Source organism: Lepidothrix coronata, unplaced genomic scaffold, assembly GCF_001604755.1.
Source record: "Lepidothrix coronata isolate B3197 unplaced genomic scaffold, Lepidothrix_coronata-1.0 Scaffold158, whole genome shotgun sequence".
Classification (NCBI taxonomy): Eukaryota; Metazoa; Chordata; class Aves; order Passeriformes; family Pipridae; genus Lepidothrix; species Lepidothrix coronata.
Window position 1 is genome coordinate 37,505 of NW_016690338.1, and position 21,216 is coordinate 58,720.

The window sequence follows — 21,216 nt, forward strand, 5'->3', positions numbered from 1 at the left end:
TCCTGAATGGTATTTATTACATTTGAGCTAAAAAATTACTACGCTCAACAGTTTTCTTGCATTACAGTTCCAGTTTTTCAAATCTTGTTAATGTGGTTAATCCTCATTCATTTGAGTAGCCTCACTGGCATCAACTAGATAAGCATGAGCAAGACTCTTCTGCATATATGGGTATGCATGTTATATTAAAAAGTACAAAGTCAAGCTCTTCATACACTTCAATATGGAAGTGTAATAAAGTTTCAGTAAAAGTTTTGCTAATGACTATGCTCAGCTGGATGAAAACATTTAATTTTTGTCAGCATGACTAAGAAGAGAGAGGGCTCAAATCTCCAGTTATGCATTCTAAACTGCACAATGAACTTAGATGTCACTGCCTGTAATGAGGATCCAGGAGGACACACTTCAGTGTGTAGGCACACACTAGGAACAGAAAGAATTGTCTCAACCTTGGACAATTTACAAAGCAGTTTGAACAAGAGATAAGGGAAAAATCTATGGGTATATATAAAACCAGTGGTCTTGGTATACTGACCATTGCTAACTATCATTGAGTTTTTGACATCTCAAATGGGGTGAGTTTCATGAACTGAATGGAGATGAGATTCAATGTCTGAGTAGTCATTAGAAGGTAATTAATATGTCAATAAACGCCTAGAAGGACTTGAAAAATCAAATCAGGTCTTTTCTGTTTTATGTGATGGGGAAGAGAGGAACCATCATGGTGGAGAAAGAAAGCCAGTAATGTGGTCAAAATAGTGGACTAAAAAAATTGTATTTGAAGCAGTCTTGTACTTGCTGAGAAAATGACTTTTGTCATGAACATAAAAGATGTGTTACAGTAATTGAGACATAAGATAAAAGCAATGATGAGAAATCAATTTTTTTTCTATGAACAGTCTTAGATATGCTACGTAGAAAGCCCATGCAAGTTTTAGAAATATTGAGAACAGGAGGATCCAAATAGATATTTAAATTTAAGATAATTCCTGGGTTATAGAACAGATTCATGGTTAGGAGGATAAATCTATACTGTTTGAGGAAGGCTGGGACATGAAAAAATTTTAATGAACTTAGGTGTATGGTAAGATCTGTACAAAAAGTAGTAGAAACAGACTAACACTTTCGTTTTGACACCAGAGAGAGAAACAGAAAAAAACAGAAACAGAAAAAAAAATGTCAGTCATCAGCATAGATATAGTAGTTGTATATCTCTCACTCATTCTTTTCCCAAGTGTCTGCTTTTGGCCACTTCTAGGGAGACTTTGCTAGACGAGATAGACCTTTTGTTCTGATACACTCAGAGTCCTCTCAGTGACTGCATCAGGTAAATGGTGATTATGATCAGTTCTAAGTAGTGTGCTTAATGAATTTAGAAACAAAAGCATAGCAGAACTGTTGGAGAGGGCAGTTGTGGGGTTTTTTTCTGTGGAGGGAAAGGCAAAATACATTTCCTGTGTGCTTTCTGGGAAAGATCTGAAGGTAAATGAGAGACTGAAAAAAAGAATTGTGGAAAGCAAGTGTCAGTGGTACAAATTATAGAGATTATACAAGAAGAGAGGACAGTAAAAGTAAAGCACAGAAATGCAAAAAATAGAAGGCATCAGAGAGAAAATTCTAATGGGATAATGAATTCCATGTTGTGTTTTCATTGTTTCCTTGTAACTAATGCATAGAGAGACTTGGAAAAAAAAAAAAGGAGTTGGGAATTGGAAAATAAAGGCAGCAAAAAGGTGTGGAGCCAGAAGTCAGTTAAGCTTGAGAAATACATTTGGTTAGCCATTCAGATAAAAGAGCAAATTTTTCATGGAACAAGTGAGCAGGCCACTGCTGCCCTGCCACCATGCTAGGAGCTAAATATTTGGCTGTTAGCATACAGAGCTGAAGGAGTGCAAGGTGGACATTACAGTGGAAAGGAGGAACAAAGCTGCAGAAGCTTTAGAAGGATGGATATAATTGATAACTAATGACAGGTGAGAAGGGAACAGGGGAATAAGTACCAATGATCTGAAAGCCATGAAATAATGAAGGATAATAGGTGAATAAATGAACTGATTATATCACAGTGAGAGTATAGGGGGGATAGAGAAGAACTAAAACCAAAATACTAGATATTGACTACAAGTACCAAAGCATATTTGTAAGTGATGAGGAGAAATGAAATTCATCTAAGAGGTGAGCTCATCAAATGGGAGCTGAAACCATCAAGAAGGAATGTGGGGAATTATAGAGAGAGTCACGCAATTCAGCAGTTCAGTTGGACTTCTAAAGTGTGTACCGAATTAATCAAGTAGATAAAAAAAAAAGGCAGAGAATACTTCAAAAAAAGAATAGCATTAAAGGTATGTGGGTGTGTGCCCCTCGTACGTTACTCTTTTATTTCCTGTAGCTTATTAAAAAAGCAATTGCTTTCTGGTTTTATTTTGTGAAATGCATAGATTGTGCTTAAGGCAGTTTGACTGCTAGAATGGTGGGAAACACCAGAGCAGTGTAAACTGAACGATAATTGGAAATTAATTTTTAATTACAGGTGCCTTCCTGATCTACTGTTAAGATACATAATACAGATATGAAGAGCAGAATTATCTTGGTGTATTAAATAGGTGGGTTAAATACTTCAAGGGAAAAGGTGGATTCCTTTAGCCTAAGATTTTCATGGGGTGAAATGACTAGCATTTGACTAGCAACCTGACATGATGCCAGGTTGTTTTTCAGAGGAAATACATTGAATAAGAGTTATTGCTGGAATTATAATCATAAATTGCACATTTACAACAGACTTCCTTAGAAAAAAAATCCAAAAGTAAAAGGCAGTGTGAATGGGAATCAAGTTTGTTACATATACTTAGTTGCTGCCATTTGAAATGCTTAGAATATCTAAAAATGCAAGGCTTAAGTTACAGTGTGGCACCTGCATTTGGGAACCTTTTAATTACTGGGTTTTGTATTTTTCTGTCTGTTTGATTGGATTTTTTTCCCAATAGCTTAAACTGCTAGCCTAACATTGGTGAAATTCACATAGTGATCAAAGATTTATGAGTTCTCTCAATACAAATTTTTGTCTTTTTGTCTTATTTCAAAAATCCCAATCTTTGGGATTCAGATCCTTAATTCCTGTCAACGGAGACTGGTGATAACCAAGAAGTGGTTCTTTCAGCATGATTCTTCTACTTTTTGATATGAAAAGTTGTTAATAAATGATAGTGTACTGCTTTTATACCTCTTGTCTATAATTCCTTAGTTCATGCCTATATTACAATGCAAGTAGCCTGCTTTGAGGACCAAATACTGTCATAACTTCCTGACTTCTCTACCACTCATGCTGTGTTAACTCTGAAGTGTCCCCCTGTATTTTTTTCCACAAATGACATTTGTCAAAGAAAGTTTTATTAAATTAATTTTGAAACTGCCTTTTAATACTTACTGGTTTTGAATGTCGGTCCATTTGCATTGAAATGACTGACAGTCGTGCCAACTTACTTCTTTCTTAATTTTCTCCACTGGGGAGACAGATTTTGCACCTATTGCACCTATTGCACTTGGGTTTTTAAAATTTTTGTCCCATCCATACATAGATTCAAACTGGATGCTTGGTATTCATTCTGAAGATTCTTTCTTACTGCTTCAGCAATGTGCAGAGCATAGCCCCTACCTCCTTTCATGCCTACAGTGCAACAGTGAAAGAACAATTTGACCTCAGTTCTTTGGAAGTACTTGTCTGAGTCAGAGAACCCTCATTGTGAGTTTTGCCTGCATGACACTGTTTCAAAGGGGTTCTTAGCTTTTTGTTTAAATTTATTTCACCTTTCCTTTTTATATACTTTTATTTCTTAATTTCTTTTTTTCTGCTACTTTTGTTTACATTTCAATGAAGCTCATGGAGAATGAGTATTCCAGTCTTAGCCACATGCTGTTTCCTTTCCCTCTACCCTGTATGTGTGTATGTGTGCCAGTTTTGCATATTTTTTTGGCAGTGTCTTCCCTCCAGAGCAGTATTAAACTTTGCCATTTCTGTGACGAGCGAATTCCCAGCACAGGAATACATCATACTGTTACCCTCACAAACCATATTGCTGGATGGAGGCTATTTCTTGAGCTAAGGCTCATTTTTGTCGTCTTTTATGGCCAAGGAACAGATACAATAAAACAAAATAATTCCTTAGTAGTTTCACAAAGTCATGAACCTTACCATCATGATGAAATACTTGCTATCTTCATGTGTATTTAGCTACTTTGCTAACACTGGAAGAATATTATTCCAAGCACTACAGGGATCTTGAAAAAGGAAAATTCCATAAAACTGACTTTCAGGAAACTGTATCTAGAGAAAATGAGAGTAAACTTCAGTATGCCTTCTCTTTTTTCATAAGGAAGTTTCCTCTGCCCACTGGGCAAGAACAGACAGACAGAGAGTCTACTTCTTAATGGAATACTTTATGTATCTCTCATTGCTTTTTCTGAGCAATCTGCACTTTACAATCTATTATGGCTTGTGGTTACTCCCAGCACATTATGCTCCTCCTTGAATGACTAAATTCTGCATCTCAGTTTCAAGGCTGCTCTTTCATACGAGCAGAGCAATATGGCATATTTTACTTGAAGGAATGGGCATAACAGCTGATGTGAGCTCACTGGTTCACATCAGAATAACACAAATAGAATATAAGTGTCCTGCAATTGCAGCCTTTTCCTGCACCTGCAACACTGTCCTCCCCATAACCACTTCCTTCAGTGACCACAAGAATCATCGTAAGCTCCAATCATTTGATGTCACCTTCCAAAAAGGACACTTTGCTGGTATTTGTACAATGCTGACCTAAAATCCTCCTGAGACCTAATAAAGAGGGTTGCTTCCTTCTCAAGCACCACTTACAGAGTATTGCATATCATCTCATTGCTTTCTGGATGCTTGTACCAAACAGAAATTTGATTAATTACCAAAGCTTTTCTGACATCTGTCAAACTTATGGAAAAGATCTGCATATCCTTCACTACTCCGTATAAGCAGAGGAACCTTCAAATACATCTTGTAGAAATGCATTCTTGGGGGGACCTCATTGCTCTCTGCAACTGCCTGAAAGGAAGTTTTAGTGAGGTGGATTCAGCCTCTTCTCCTAAGTAACTAACAAGCGATAGGACAAGAGGAAGTGGTCTAAAGTTGTGCCTGGGGAGGTTTAGATTGGATATTAGCAAAGACTGCTTCATCAAATGGGTGGTCAGGCATTGAAACAGGCTGGCCAGGGAATCTCTGGAAGTGATCCCCATCTCTGGAAGTGTTCAAATGGTGTGTGGGTGTGGCACTTGGGGATTTGGTTTAGTGGTGAATGCAAGAGTGCTAAGTTAATGGTTGGAGTCGATGATCGTAGACATCTTTTCCAACCTTAATTATTGAGTCTATGATCTCTGGAATTTCAAAATCCTCTTCTTCAGCCTGTCCTTTTCTTCCTATAACCATGGGTTAAGAATCTAGAAAATACATGAAATTGCTGGTTATTCTAGGGAAATGTGCCTACTTCAGAGTTTCTCCACTGACAGTTGATGTCATGTACTTGAATGTATTTGGAAATTTGTGGAAAATCTGCTGTGCATTCAATGGGAAGAGTTTATCGTCTATGGCTGTCGGAATTTTTAAAACTTACCTTTCCCTTTGGCCTTTCCCTCATGCTTTTTTAGATCTCACTGATATAATTGCTGTGAACCTAGGTCCTGGTAATTAACACCTACAAGATCTGAGGACTTTTGTCTCCTAATATAGATTGTTTTAGAATAGAAAGCAGCTTCAGTAGTTTAAAGTTACTCCGAGATGTCTTGGTGTTCATCATGTGACACAAATGAATCTTTGTCTTCATTGTACAACTTTCATGTGTTAGGTCCTCATGATAACATCCAAAAGGTTTCTTTCTTCCTTGTCTGGGTTGAAAGGTACAGGCTTCCAACCCATTTACTTAAAAATTATCTCAAATTTCCACAGTATTATGCCCTATGACCCTGCATTAGCATATCTGAAATGTGGATAAGAAGCCACATCTTTGTCCAAGTGTCACTTTCTCTTTCTTTTTCATCTTTCTCTAACTTTGCTGATGAATTGGCCAGGTTAACTAAGTACTGAACCACTGTTGCCTCTGACATATGAATCCCTAAGGATGTGACCCTTGGTTGTGACATAAATTTGTGACTGTGTCTCTACTCCCCTCAGTAACTATGCTGATGACTCCTTTTCTATTGTTGTGACAGAAGTCAGAAAGATTGCTGGGGCAGAGATGTGCTTCAGCAGGAGTTACACTGCCTTTTTTTTTCTTCTGGTAATGAAGCCCTAATTCCATTTACTTTAGGGGAATCACAGAATAATGGAATGGTTTGAGTTGGGACCTTAAAGATCATCTAGTTCCAACGCCCCTGCTGTGGGCAGAGACACATTCCACTAGACCAGGTTGCTCAGAGCCCCATCCAGCCTGGCCTTGAACATTTCTCTGGGCCACCTGTTCCAGGGCCTCACCCTTCTCACTGTAAAGAATTTTTTCCTAATATCTAATCTAAATCTGCCCTCTTACAATTTAAGGCTGCTAAACCTCATCCAATCACTACACTCTCTGATAAAGGCTCCCTCCCCATCTTTTCTGTAGGCCCTCTTAAGGGGGAAGAGGGTTGTGCAGAAAAAGTTTTATGAAAGGTAAATTACTTTAGAAAGTTAAATTTTATTTACAAACTCAAATGTAAGTGGGAATTTGCATTGCTCCAAAGGATGATTAATTTGCACATATCATCTTTATTTTCATTAATAAAGCAAAAGCACTTTCTGAAAATTTCTGTATGTGCTGGAAGACCACAGTCCTACTGCTTAGGCTCTTTGAGGCACTCAGCATCTCTGCAGGATGTTGTGAGTCCAAAGTAGCAGCTACTTAGCTTCCTCCTGGAGAATTCCATCACTGGACTCAATTATCTTGTTGGTTCAGAGCCTGGGCTGCTTCATTTTGGTGGACCAGGAGCAGGCAATCACAAATGCCATTCGAAAAGCTGTTTTCATAGTCACAAGAAAATACAAACCTTTCTCCTTCAGCACAGGCTGCCCACTCATTCCAAGTTCCCTGATTGGAGAAATGATGCTCTCCTTCCTTTGATCTGTCTTTTCCCTCAGAATCCTCTACGAGTTAAGGCCAATACAGCAGAAACAGTTCAGTACAGCATAGCAAAAAGCTGGTGTCAGTATACTGGTCATTTTACTGACTTCTTTTTATTTCATATAGTTTTCTGTCATATTGATTCATAGTCAGTATTCTCTACTTCACAGTTGGATCCTGGATAAGTTATTAACAGTCAGCCCGGTCTGACTGGGCAAACCTACCTGAAGAAAAGGCCCTCCCATTACCAGATGTCTGAGCCACTTATCTCTTTGAGTGCTTTGGGCCATGAGATCCTACACTATTTCACAGTCCTGAGACATGTTCCATGAGCTCTGTCTGCACTCACCAATCTTAGATCCTCTGCGCTTTCCCATCCTGCAGCCTAGATGTTTCCCAGAGCCTAACGAGTAAGTGAGAATTTCATCTTAGGTGGAAAAACCTTCCCTGCTTTTTTACATTAGCCATCATCCTTGTAAGGGTAAGTTGCTCATAAACTTTGGATACCAAAAAATTTTTCTCTAATTACAGTGGCAGAGCCAGGGCCTGTTTCTATCCATTCCAGAGAGGTCACAAACAATCATAGGATCATAGAATGGTTCGGGTTGGAAGGAACCTTAAAGATCCCCTAGTTCCAACCTCCCTGCCAACCTGATCACTAGATCAGGTTGCTCAGGGCCCTGTCTAATCTGGCCTTGAACACTTCCAGGGATGGGGCATCCATAATGCCCCTGGGCAACCTGTACCAGTGCTTCACCACCAATAGTAAGGAATTTCTTCCTAAGAAGAGCAGCAGTGTATGTGCAAAAAATTTTTCAAGTAGGTAGCAAGTTATTTCACGGCTTATATCCTAATCAGACCATTAAGCTGTTTTTCCAAGAGTGCACTAAACCAGTTTCATCAGAGCTCAAGTGTCACTGCTAATTTTGCTAAAGAATCCAGAAACAGTACTGACTGTAGGATAGAGCAATTTTATGTAATTAGTGAATGTAAAGAGGGATCTATTGTCTAGTAACAACGAAACATGACTGTGTTTATAGTCATAAACTTAAAAGTGACAATTTGCAGAACAGTAAGTGGTTCTTTGACAATTGTGTTTTCCATATGAACAGCATGCACTTTCTTACCTTTCATTCTTTAGGTATTTGAGAGAAACTGAGGGTACTTTTATTTTGTGTCTGTGTTTGTACTTGTATTTGTACTGCAAGAGATGGTACATATGTTATGTGTAAGTTGTATAAGCACCATTAAGCCAAGAACAATTTATAGTTTAGGAACTTTCAAACACAATTATACAAATGGATATTGCAGTTTTTGACATTATAACCATTGCTTTTTGCAGCACTATGAATGCTGATGCACAATGTAACAAGTCAGAAAGACGGGTATTTTCAGTCTTAAAAAGCATATTGTGCTATTTAATGTAATTACTCCAAGGGATTTCAGACATATTTATGATATAGTTAGAGGAAATACAGAGTTTCTGGTGTAGTGTAGACTATAGAGGCAACTATTTCCTTTTTTTACAGATAGAGCTATCATATTTGAAGATACCTAGTAATAGCCACTCTGTAATTAAGCACTACATCTTCTATGTTTCCATAAAGATGGAGTCTTATGCGGGTGATCAAAACCATGGCTACTCAAACTACTAGAAAAAGTGTTAATATTGACTCAAACAACAGTACCTATTAGTGTATAGTTGTGATTATCTAGCAGTACCTGAAAAAACTAATGCAACTTACTTTTAAAATTTTGCTGTTTAATATATGTTCAATTAATAACTTAAGAATAAAAATATTGTTAATAATTTTAATATGAATATATTATAATAATTCCTATAAATGTTTTAAAGCCTTCTAATTATTATACCTAATGTGTAGTATATAAAACAATTATAAATAAATAAGTTAATATTCCATTAGGCCAAATTTTCAAGCGGTACATTATTTACCATATTCATTTGCACAGTCTAAAATTTTATAATTATGACTAAATTGTCTTCGAGTGAAGATTTATCACAAATTTAATTGACTACAGTATCAATTAGTAATTCATTTACTAATCTAATAAATTAAATCCAAAATTAATTTTAGACCAGACCCTCTCAGATTTCATACAAGCCTTCTTCCTGATTATATGCTAGTATATAATACCTTGGTATTCTTATCATCCTGCCTTTTAACCTTTGTCCAAGATAAATGTTATGTTGCTTAGGGATTAGACAAGGCCACAGCTTTAGATCCTTTACATCTGAACTCAGAATATGTTTCCTTTCTTCATCCTTTTTACTGTCCTTAAAATCTTAAGTTTCCTTTGTTTTATATCTTACAAAGAAGCACATGAAATCAGGATTGCCTCTTCCCTCATGTTGAGCATCTTCCAGATTTTCACATGAAAATTCTGATCACAGTTTATGAATTAGTGTTTGTTCAGGGCTAAAGAAGACTGCACAGTGAAGGTGCATCTTCCTAACCAAAGGTGGGGAGTTGCATTGTGCCAGAACTATTCTTCACCTGTGAATAATGTTGCTACAGGATGCAGAGGAATCTGGTGACAATAGATGGTGATGTACTACTTGATAGCATGTCTTTGGATTCATAGACTGCCTAGAAGCAGATAGTGCAAAGCAGCAATTAGTGTGTACTTTATGCTGCTTTAACAACTTCTAAACTGTGCTTATACAATTCAATTTGTTTGTACAGCTACCTTCTTTGGGTTCTCTTTCAGTCTTCTTTCAGCGAACTGGAAAATTTGAACCTTAAAATTCCAGTTACCTGGCCTTTCTTCCACCTTCTATCTAATTTCTATGGTTCTTTTCCACCAAAGGCCTTTCCACGGCCTCTTTTTCTGCATCCAGAACCCACTGAAATATGTCAGTGTGAGAAAAAGTTCCTGCTGCTTTGTACTATACGAAAATCATCTCCCTACTCATCCCTATGGAGATTATGTGAATAAAATTATCAATTTCATTTGTTTTCCCTTTGGTTCAGTGAACATCTCTGTATTGTATGGGAACTGGAAGTGTTCCAATAAATTACTTGGAAGGAGTTCTACTATTGAATATCCTGAATAACTCATAAATCTCAGGTATTAAAATAGCGTCTTTAGAGGTAAAAGTTTCAAACCTTGCTTAAACTCAGGCAAACAATGGGTTTGAGTCAAGGTCTCTCACAAGGGAATGCACCAACCATTAGGTTGTTGAATAGTCTCAGATAAACCCTCTGTGCTTCCTCTTGCAGGGGTTGTAAAAGTTATTAAATTATTCATAGAGTCAAAAAGACAGGGAAAGAGAAGCCAGCACTTTTGGAAAGTTCAGCTAGCAGATGAAATATAAGTTTTCGTAAATGAACTGTAATTAATTCTTGAATATTTTCAACATGACAGACAAGAAGGTATCAATAGAAATGATCAAGAGCAGATGATCCCTCTATATAGTGACTAGTGTCCAGGGCATTTTGTGGAAGGGGCTTGTTCTGTCCCTCCATGCTCACCAATTTTTTACATACATTTGATGAGTGCATCAATATCATAATGAATGCACAATCTTAGCCTTATGCTCAGCATTTTTTTTCATTTAAAAGTTGTCAACAGTTTTAGTTGGAATTTACAAACAGTTCCTTTCCCTGGAGAGAAAGAAAAAGCAACTCCAGAACCGTTTTTGATACTGTCTGTGTTCAAAGAGAAGTACAGAGTTGTATAGGCAAAACATGGTTAAGCTTCCTAAGTAACTAGATGGCATGAAAATTGTTAAAACGTCCTTCATTTAGCTCATTTATAACTTTGGTGAGGCTTACTTACTCTCTGCAATTAGAATGAAGTTTTTTTTCTTAGTGTTCTTCCAGGAATGTGTACCTGACCATAACATGATAGTCTATGCTCGAGCTAAGTTTTCATTTTAATTTTGCAGATCATCTTTAAGTTGCAGAGAATGCAACAACCATAGTAGGCTTTAACTGCCTCCATTCATTAATATTTAATTTTCAGATAATGCTATCAAGAGTACACCTAGGTTGCAATGAAACTCAGTATTTCCAGTAAAGCTGAAACAGAAATTGAGTACTTCCTACTTTACAGTAGGAATAGCAATTATTCACATAGAATGGTAATTTCATTTTCACCAAATATACACATCCATGGAATGTTCAAAATACCAATAAACTAAGCCACTAAGCTAAACTTAAATAGTTAGAGTCTGATAGGAATTAGAAGCTAACTTGAGAATAGTTCACTTTAACCTCACAAATTTCTCACACATACACCTTTACAACACACCATGATGTTTAAGTATTCTGTGTATTTCCTTCTTGAGGAATGTCGAGCCTTCCTGGATTCCTCTGCCCTTCCAGACTGTCTCCCAAGGGAATCTTCCAACCTGTCTCCTAAAAAGGCCAAAGTCTGCCCTCCAGAACTCCAAGGTAGCAGTTCTGCTGACCCCAACCCTGGATTCTCCAAGAATCAAAAACTATCATTTCATGATCACTATGCCCAAAATGGCCTCCAGCCATCACATCACCTACCAGTTCTTCTCTGTTTGCAAACAGTAGGTTCAGTGAAGCACCTCCCCTATTTGGCTCACTCACCAGCTGTGTCAGGAAGTTATCTTCCAAGCACTCCAGGAACCTCCTAGACTGTTTCCTCTCTGCTGCGCTGTGTGTCAGCAGACATCTGTTCTTGCTTGTTGAAGTCCTGCATGAGAATAAGGGCTAGCAAGCATGAGACTTCTCCTGGCTTCTTATAGAATTTCATCTGTATTTTCATCCTGGTTGGGTGGCCTGTAACAAACTCTCACCACGATATCTGCCTTGTTGGCCTTCTCCCTGATTCTTACTCATAAACACTCAATTTTATTGGCATTGTCACACTAAGCTCTAGACAATCATAACTCTCCTAACATACAGGACTACCCCACTGACTCTCCTTCCTTGCCTACCCCTTCTGAAAGGTTTACAGCCATCCATGGCAGCACTCTGGTTGTGCAAGCTAGACCACCATGTTTCCATGATGGCAACTATGTCATAGCTTTCCTGCTGCCCAATGGCTTCCAGCTCCTGTTCATTGCCCATGCTGGGTGCATTGGTGTAAATGCACTTCAGTTGGGCTATCGATCCCACCCACTGGGCTGTCAAATTATTCCAGCCGGAGCTGTGCCTCGGCAGCTGCCTCAACTGGTCACACAGTCCTGCAGCCTTGCCTCGTTCTTTTTATTTTTTGGCCAGCAGCGAAAGATAACCACTGATAATTTCCCAGAGAAAGGATAATGTAAGACTAATGCAGTTGTCACCACAGGTCTGCCTGTGGTCTCAGACCTTGATTCTAACACATTTAAAAAAATCATAAGATAAAACGTTAAGCTGTTCTGCCTAATAAGTAGTAAGATTTTGAAAGGTGAATGTAAAGATTTTGTACATTGACTAGGATTACCAGGCTTCTAGGCAGTCAGAAATCCAAGATGCATCCACTGTAGGTGTAGATGTTCAGCTTAGTTGTATACATGCAGTAAGCCAACACTTCCAGGAACTGTCAACTGAATTGCATATGTGGTGCACAGGTGGACAGGATCTCCACAGTAAATGTTATGCTTTCAGAATGTCCCAAGAAGCCATCCAAGCACACTGAGGAATTACATACAGCCCAAACCATTTGTATTGATGAGCTCTCTGACACAAGAAAAAATAATGGACACTATGACTACAGGCACTCTATGTGTTAATAATGTATCAAAATACGCAGGCATTAATGGTGAGCTGCAATTTTTGTGGTATTGATTCTTTTAAGAAAAAGACATAAAAACAGAAGCCTAGAGCAGAAAATAACATTTCAAATGTTTGTGTATGTGCGTAGTCAAAAATATGCATTTTCTCATCCAGGCTGGTCAATCAGTTAACAATATCACTGCATATTGAATCATGTAGTCAATATGTGCTTACTGAAAAATATGTTAGAAACCCTAATTATCTAATCACATAGACCACTAACAAGATAAAGCAAGGAACAGACAAATAAAAAAAATGGTTTGTTGGACCTAAATCATTGTGTTCTTTTGCTTCTATGTTTTGTTCATATGTACACAGATTACAAATCCTACAATGTATAATGAATGACAGTAGGAAAGAACTTTTTCTTGTCAGAGTTTATTCTAGCAATTAGAGCAATCTGACAAAAAGTTTTCGAAGCCACATAATTGATATGGCTTCAGGTTAATCATGTTATGTTATAATAGGTCACTGCCAGGTATTTTTATTTAATTTTATGTAAAATACGTGTTCCAGAATGACTGGAGGGAATGCGAGGTTTCAGGATAAGCTGGTTTCTGAGAGAATAGAGTGGTAACCCTATTACAGTGGTTTGGCTTAAGAAATTTTGGTGGATTATAAATTGGTACAGTTGAAGCTGGTATGCACTTGGGAAGCCAAAAGGAAATTTCATATGTTCTTTATTAAGGATGTAGGAAAACCTATATGTTCTTTGCAGCCACTTTTCATGCAATGTCTTCTAAGTACAAACACAGTCTCAGTACTTTTTAGATCACTTTTCTGCTGTGTATTTTACAATAATCAATGGGTTTTTATAAGGCATTATCAAAAAAAAGTCAAGTTAATATTGATTTATCCCAAAGGTGACAGACCTTTGAATATTTTATCCATCTTTATCATAGTAGGGACATGCATATAACTGTACTAACTTTATTCTTTAAAAATTAGTCCCTGAAAGCAATATGTTTCCTTCAATTTTGTAAAGTCTCAACCTCAAAAATAAGAAATGATGCAGTATTTCTGTTTGACAGAGCCCTTAGAAGAAAAGAGAAGCAATGTTTCTGGGGTCAGCATTTGAACTCTAATGTACCGTTAGTGTACGAGACTCCCAAATGATTTATGAAAGGAAGACTAGTGGTAAATAGAAGATTATAAGAACCAAACATAATGAAGTGCCAGTAGAAGTCTAGAAAGCTTTCAAGGGTGAGACAGTATTACATTAAAATCAGAAGCATTAATTATATTTTGTTTAAAGCACCATTTTCAAAGGAAGTTTTCACTATCATTGTATACTAAAGTAAAATTCATTATTTTCATGGGCAACGGAGATGGCATGGTACCTCATAACTACAGATATGATGGAAAGGAATATAAAATGGGATCTTATTTCACAGAAATTTAAATGAGGTTTTTTTAATGATTATGTCTAAAAACCTAGAGTGTTATTGTAGTTATTTAGATACAAAATATTTAGCATTTTCTTTCAACTTCTAGTTCTTAAGCAAAAATGGTAATCTTTCTCATAATATTTATTTTTTAGGGTCATGTACTTTAGAGAAGCTGACACTAAAAGCCCATGTAGATATTTTCTCACTTGGCAAAATACTTAGCTAAAATAACTGTTACTGATTATGGGATGTATAGTCAGCAAATAACAAAAATAAATTAGAAAGTCATAATATAATTTATAATCATAAGCAATTAAGATTTTTGAGACAAACTCTATGAAGAAAATGAGAAAAACATTAATGGAAATAATAGATTTAAATCATGACACATTCATAATGAGATAATTCAATTTACAATGTTAAATAATTCAGTCTATTATATTCTAAATGCAGTTCCTCAACATTAAATATCACTGAATTATTTTTACTATATTATTTTTGTAACCTCTATTGTAAGCCATTAATTTGACATTAAAAGGTGATGTGATTATAAAAACATAACAGGGAATACAATAAGGTAAATGATTGTGAGAAATCAAAGGAAGTTTAACTGGCTTTTGATACTATAAAAAGAATCTTACTCTTAGAAAAAGAGTTTTCATTGCCCAGATGTCTGTCAACATGTATACTCACACATATTAGCTATGCTGTGAGTAAGACTTCAGGTAGAAGAAAACAGTGTGACCACAACTCCAGTTCCTTTTCACAAGCAAATGAAATGCAAAGCAACTGAACAATACAGGACTGTGCAGTTTATCTCATTGCCTAATGGCTAATGCTGCCCATGTCTAAGCAAAAAAGGACTGAACCTTCCAAACTTATTTCCATGCGAATAACGTCGTAACTACAGAGTACTACCTTCATTATGTAAAAAATGTGCCTGTCTCAGCAACGTCTGTTCGCTTTTTATAATTTGTACCCAAACACAGTCAATTTATGGGAAGAAAAAAAATCAAGGCAATAATTTCCCAAGAACCAATCTCAGACTCTTTGAATCAAAACTGATTGGAGAGGGGCAAGGAGGAGGAAATTCCAGTTAGGGTAAGTTACCCATCAGGAGCATCCACAATCTTCTTTCCATTAGCACTAAGAACCAGCATACACTGAAGATGGGGTCCCCAAGCTGATCACGTTAGAGCTTAATACCAGTCCATCCCATCCCATCACTCTTTGGGTGTTGGATTCTTGTGGCAGACTGCCTAGCACTAGGAGGCAAGTTAGCAGTTTCACATAAAACTTTCTAGGCCTCTTCAATGTCTTCTGTCTTACAGATATAGTCCTTCCTCCTGCATCTACTGTGGAATGTCATCAGTTAGTTTAACTTGTAGATTACACTAAAAGAGGTGAAAATTTCATAAAAATTTTAATTGCTTGGTTATTGCTGACCTTCATGCTGAGGGAGGTGGAGGACTACAGTCTATTCTGTAGAAGAAAGACAGTGAATGCCACAAAGGCTAAAGTAAATGGGTAACAGAAGAAAATATCAAACCCTATTTTGGGGTTCTTGGTTGTTTTATTTTGCTGGGGATTGGGATTTTTTTTTTTTTTAACTGTTCTTTGATTTTTAAAGGCTGAGGCGTTAGGAACTACAGCTCATGCATTTTCTCAGTAATTATCTGATTAGGAGAAAAGCAAAATAACAAGAATATATTCTTTAGAAGAAGCTAGAAAAAGGTAACGATAATACCTATGAGTCTTAGAACTTTTCAGGGTAAAGCTTCTCTAGAAAGAAAACATTTGGGAAAACTCCAAAAAAGCCCTCATGAAACAGAAAAATAGGTAGGAATAGTTGTCTCTGAGAAAGAGATATTGGTTGTCAGACAACACCAGAATAAGGGATGAGTTTTATATATAGACTGCATGCTACATTACTTATCTCAGATGTTTGGATTACTTTTCCTTTTGTTCAGTGCTATCTTTGCAGAATAACTATGAGGAATCTAAGTTTTAAAAAAGAAAAGAAAATCAAAATAAGCTTAAGTGAGTTTAGGAACTTCTGCATTGTAGAAATTGCACTGTGAAAGATCTGCTGTTTATTTCAGTGATGTTTAAATGTATTACCAGTGTCTTCCATGAATTTGACAGTTTAATATTTTGTGACAGTTAAAGCTTTACTTCATATAAATGTACTTTGATTTCAGGCATTCTGAACAAATTTATTACAGGTCTGTTTCACAGTGATAAAGAAAGTAGATAGAGATACATAACCAATAGCGGTTTTGATGGTTTTCTGCCAAGTCACACTGTGTAGCTTCAGCTGAGAAATGAAAACTAATTTTGTTGAACACGACATCATAGATTCTAAAGAGAGTTCTGTGAATTTCAATCCTGAACTTTAAATCCTGTAAACAAGTAATATCTGAGTCATGGAGCGCTCACACCATTCTGTCATGCATCACTTATTAATGACCTTTCTTGACCTCATAAAAAAACTTTTAACAAAGAAAATGCATATCTATAGTTGCTTTACCATAAAAAGGTGGTATTTAACATGAATAGCCCCATTCCAAACCCTGCAGTTCCATGAATTATCTAGTATGAGTTTAATTGAGTTCATTATAAAAAGGTTAGCATTTCAAGATAGACAATTTACAAATTGCTATACATCTATCTTTTTGTACTATTATATTCAGGAGGTTGCAATAAGAGAAAGCATGTAGCACCCGATGTGCAAATTAGGCTACAGTAGAAAAGTTTATGGAAAAAGCTGAAAGAGAAGAAAAGAAAAGGGGTGAGGACTCCATTGCTTACCCACACTCTTCACAGTGGTACTTGATAGGAGAAAGAGAGCATAAGAGGATCAAAAGAGGATCAGACTGGATATAAGAAAAAATAGTTTTTAAGAAAAACATTTTTCAACCTGATTACAGTCAAGAAGTGGAACAGGTTGCACCGAGAGGCTGAACAGTCTCCATATTTGGAGGTTTTCAAGGTGTTACTGAATAAACCCCTGAGCAACCTGGTCTGATCTCATCACTGATCATGTTTTGAGCAGGAAGTTGAACTAGAGACCTCCCACAGCCCCTTGCAACCTGAATTATTCTATTATCCTATAATTATACAGTACTGGGTACCCAACTGCTGTAAAAAAAGAGAAGGCTTTCTTAAAATAATAGGAAAAAGGAAACATTATTGTAGATGGGAAAAGAGGTCAGAAAGCTCTTACTGGAGTAGCTTTCTCCACTTGCTCCCTACTGCAACTGTAGAAGAGAGCATGTACATCCAAAATTAGGAACAGGAAAGATGTCAGTCCACAAAGTCTGCACACTGGCTTTGTAACGAGTGATGAAGTGAAGAATCTGCCAAAGTAATTTAGATAATTATGGCCAAGAAAGACCATATACAGTAGGGGTAATCTAGAATGATTCTTTCCTTATGCTGTGTTTTCCTTTTGTAACTCTGTTTTAACAGAATTTTACTTCTATTCTTACCCTGACAGAAGACAGTAAGCATACTCTGTTATATTTAAATCTTGTCACACCATAAATCAGTCACCTCACATACGGAAGATACAACCTTCCCTGGAAAGGTGGACATAATGGGGGTTCACTGAAAAGAAATGTTTTTGCTATCTGTATTCAGGGCTCCTCCTGAGTCTTCAGGTTGCTTCCACACTAGGTTGCAGGTGTCTTTTTGTACTGTTAACTCTGGTTTATGCAGAGAAAGACAACTCCCTTGGTATGTCTGGAACTTCTTTGATGAGAAGCAGGAAAGTGAAAAATGCTTTCACACTTCTGGAGGGTGGGATGAGAAGGAAACTTGTCACACTTACAGAAAACATACTTGAAAAACCCTTCCCAACGTTTTTTTTATTCTGTTCCTTACCCTACAAAGATGAAAGACTGAGTTTCATTCCTAAGACCTAATCTGTTTTTTTGCCTATGTATTCAAAATAGAATTAAGACTATTAACTCTTCCAAAGTTTGCAGCTAGATGGTATTGATAGTGATGCTGGAGGAGATGGGGAAGCAACTATTTATCTTCACTTTAACTGAAAGTGAAATAGAAAAAAAAGATATAAAATGTCAGCATCAAGGATACTAATAAATATCTATGAAGATATGTATAAATATTAAAATAATTTCTGATTTCAGGAAACAAAAAGTGGAGTTGAATGTACAGTCGTGGAAAATAACATTTTTATCTCATACTACTTTGTTTCTCTTTTAGTGGCAAAGCATTACTATAACACTGGTTGAGAAAGTGCAGATGGTTGCTGTAATCCTAGGATCTCTGTTCTTAGTAGCAAGTGTGACTTGGCTTCTATGGTCAGCCTTCAGCCCTTATGCAGTATGGCAAAGAAAGGACATCCTTTTTCAAATCTGCTATGGAATGTATGGTTTTATGGATCTAGTATGCATAGGTAAGCTCAAAATCTTTAAACAGCACAGACTGTGGTTTAAGACTGTGACTATATCTATTTTTCTAATTGGTCACGCTAATCGATCACTCCAGTTCTTTGCAGATCTATTCTCAGCTGATACCTTTAGCAACTGCTGCTTTTTACAGTGTTACAAATACAGCAAAGAGAAAAGAATCAAAGTTTTACTCTCAGGTTCATCAAAGTGTCTTCCCAAAATCTTAGCGGTGAGAACAGGATCAGTTTACATTTTTTGAAAAAATAGATGACTAGCAAAATTCAGGAAGTTAAACACATGAAAATAACAAAGACATTATTAAAATAATTAGTAAAATTATGCATTGTCAAGTCTTCTACTGTTGCCACTTTGCATTAGATTGTACCATCATGAAGCTCAGAAGAAGCCCTTAAGGATGTCATCAAACTGCACACCCAAAATTAAGTTGTACAGACTTATATAGGTCACTGTGCTAGTAATAGAGGAGAACAGAGAAGACAGGCATGAGTTCTTTGTACATCATAAACAGTTATGAAACACTCACATATCTCTAACTATAGTAACTTCCTTTACTGTTAAGAAGTCTCAAGTCATTTAACTCTAGATGTAAAAGAAAATGTGGTTTACTGTAAAGCTCTTTTGACCACTCTTGAATTTTCTGAAAATGCACTGGACCCAGAAGTATTTAAATAGATATCCCTTTAGTACTTGGTTACAACCTTGAATTGATTATTAGAATAACTAAAATTATCTGCAGAGAAAATTTACATTAAATATTGCACAATTAAATAATTTGCATAATTAAATCTACATAATTAACAACATTAGTTTACATTAAATCCCATGCTTAGAATTGGAAATCCAGAAGTCAAATGCCATCTGATGTTTGCTTTGAGATTTCTGAGAGATAATGTTATCCCAGTCTCATATACGGGAATTCAGGACAGTGCTGAATTCTGCTCAATAAGGGACAAAGAAACAGAGTGATTCCTAATATCAAGGCTTTTGCTTCAACTGTAAAGCCATACCATCTTGTATTGAAACCATCCAATTACTGTAAAAGTATTTTATATTTCAGCTAGATCAGCAGTTTCATTCTGTAATTTTTATTAGAGAAGCCCACTCTGGAATATTTTGGAACACAGGCTTTCATCTGTGAATTCAGATCTTCTCTGACAGAAAAGCGAGCAGAATCTTATACTTTGGACAAGTGCTCAGCTTTTAAATTAATAAAAAGGCTCAGCTACATATCCTCTTACATGCTGGTTTCTGAATACCACCTCTTCCAGCTTAACACTCAATATTGAAGGGTTTGCTTTTGTTTAAAAAAACACTAAGTGAAGATAAAATGTGCTTCAGACACTCTGAATGTCTGTGGGTGATCAGAAATGTTACTGCATTTATCTATAGAAGTAAACTGTTGGAAGGTGAGCTTTCCATAGATTGGTACATGCAGTTATGTAGCTGCCTTTCAAGCCAGCCAGGCTCAAGCCATCACTGAACTGGAAGCTACGGAATTAACATGCTATGGACCTCACATGGCTATGGAGCTTCTGGCCTAACTGGCTTCATGCAGGAGCAAAGCAAACATGCTGTTGTCTGCCCCCACAAGATAAACTGACTTGCCTCTAATTAAATAAATACATATTTTATAATCCTATCATAAATAATATACAACAATTTTAATGGAAAACCAACTATAATTAAATGTATTTCAACACTGTTTTGTAGTTATGAAGTTCAGTGCAGATACAACTTAACAGTTTATTAGACTGTATCTGAAAATTCAGAAAACTGTATAAAGGAGGTTTGGTAATTGCGGAATTCCGATGATCCAGATTCATTCATTCATTTATTCTGCGTATAATTTCAAGTCATCTGCATACTGTAAGCTTGTAAGATCAGGAGTTCTTGTAATTCTTGAAAACATTTATTAATATAGTCAGCTTTATTCAATTTTATTTCAGCATAAAGTGAAGGGGCTTAGATTGATACTTTTAATTTAAAACATTCAAATAAAGTTCTCTAATAAATGTATATAACTATTACTCATGAATGTTTTTAAAAAAACAAACACTTTTCGTTATGCTGATGACTTCCAACGGCATTAACTTATGATTTTACCATTATTATATGTTATCTCTTATATCATAAAGCTTGTTATGCTTACAACCAGCCACAGTTCTCACTTAGCATCTCCTCTTCTCTCATTTGTGTTTAGTCATCCATTGCATTCTCTGAGTTTTCAACTGGACTTACAGTGAGTGAGTGCCTATACTCCCACTGATATCCATCTTTATTTCAATGAAAAATCTATGCAGATATACAGGTTTTCCTGTGCAGCACATATTTCAAGACAATGCTTGGTGGTATGACCAAGATTTATTCTCCCTGCCTCCAGTTATGCCTCCCTATGGCTTTGCAGAAACAATATGAATATTTTTGGTCATTTGTGAAGTGTAAATATCTTCACACAGAAAGTGTGAAGCACTTTTAAAATGTTTTGCTATAATTTTTAAAGGCAGTTTGCCTAAAG

The 21,216-nt window shown here is 36.4% G+C and overlaps 1 protein-coding gene across 1 annotated transcript in view; it reads left to right on the top strand.

Annotated features, from left to right (window-relative positions):
- The window catches only part of MARCH11 (membrane associated ring-CH-type finger 11), a 29,059-nt gene that overhangs the window by 2,797 nt on the left and 5,046 nt on the right, over positions 1-21,216 (top strand). The window contains exon 3 of the mRNA XM_017829064.1: positions 18,493-18,685. Coding sequence (XP_017684553.1) covers positions 18,493-18,685 — 193 coding nt within the window. The remainder of the gene's footprint in view (positions 1-18,492; positions 18,686-21,216) is intronic.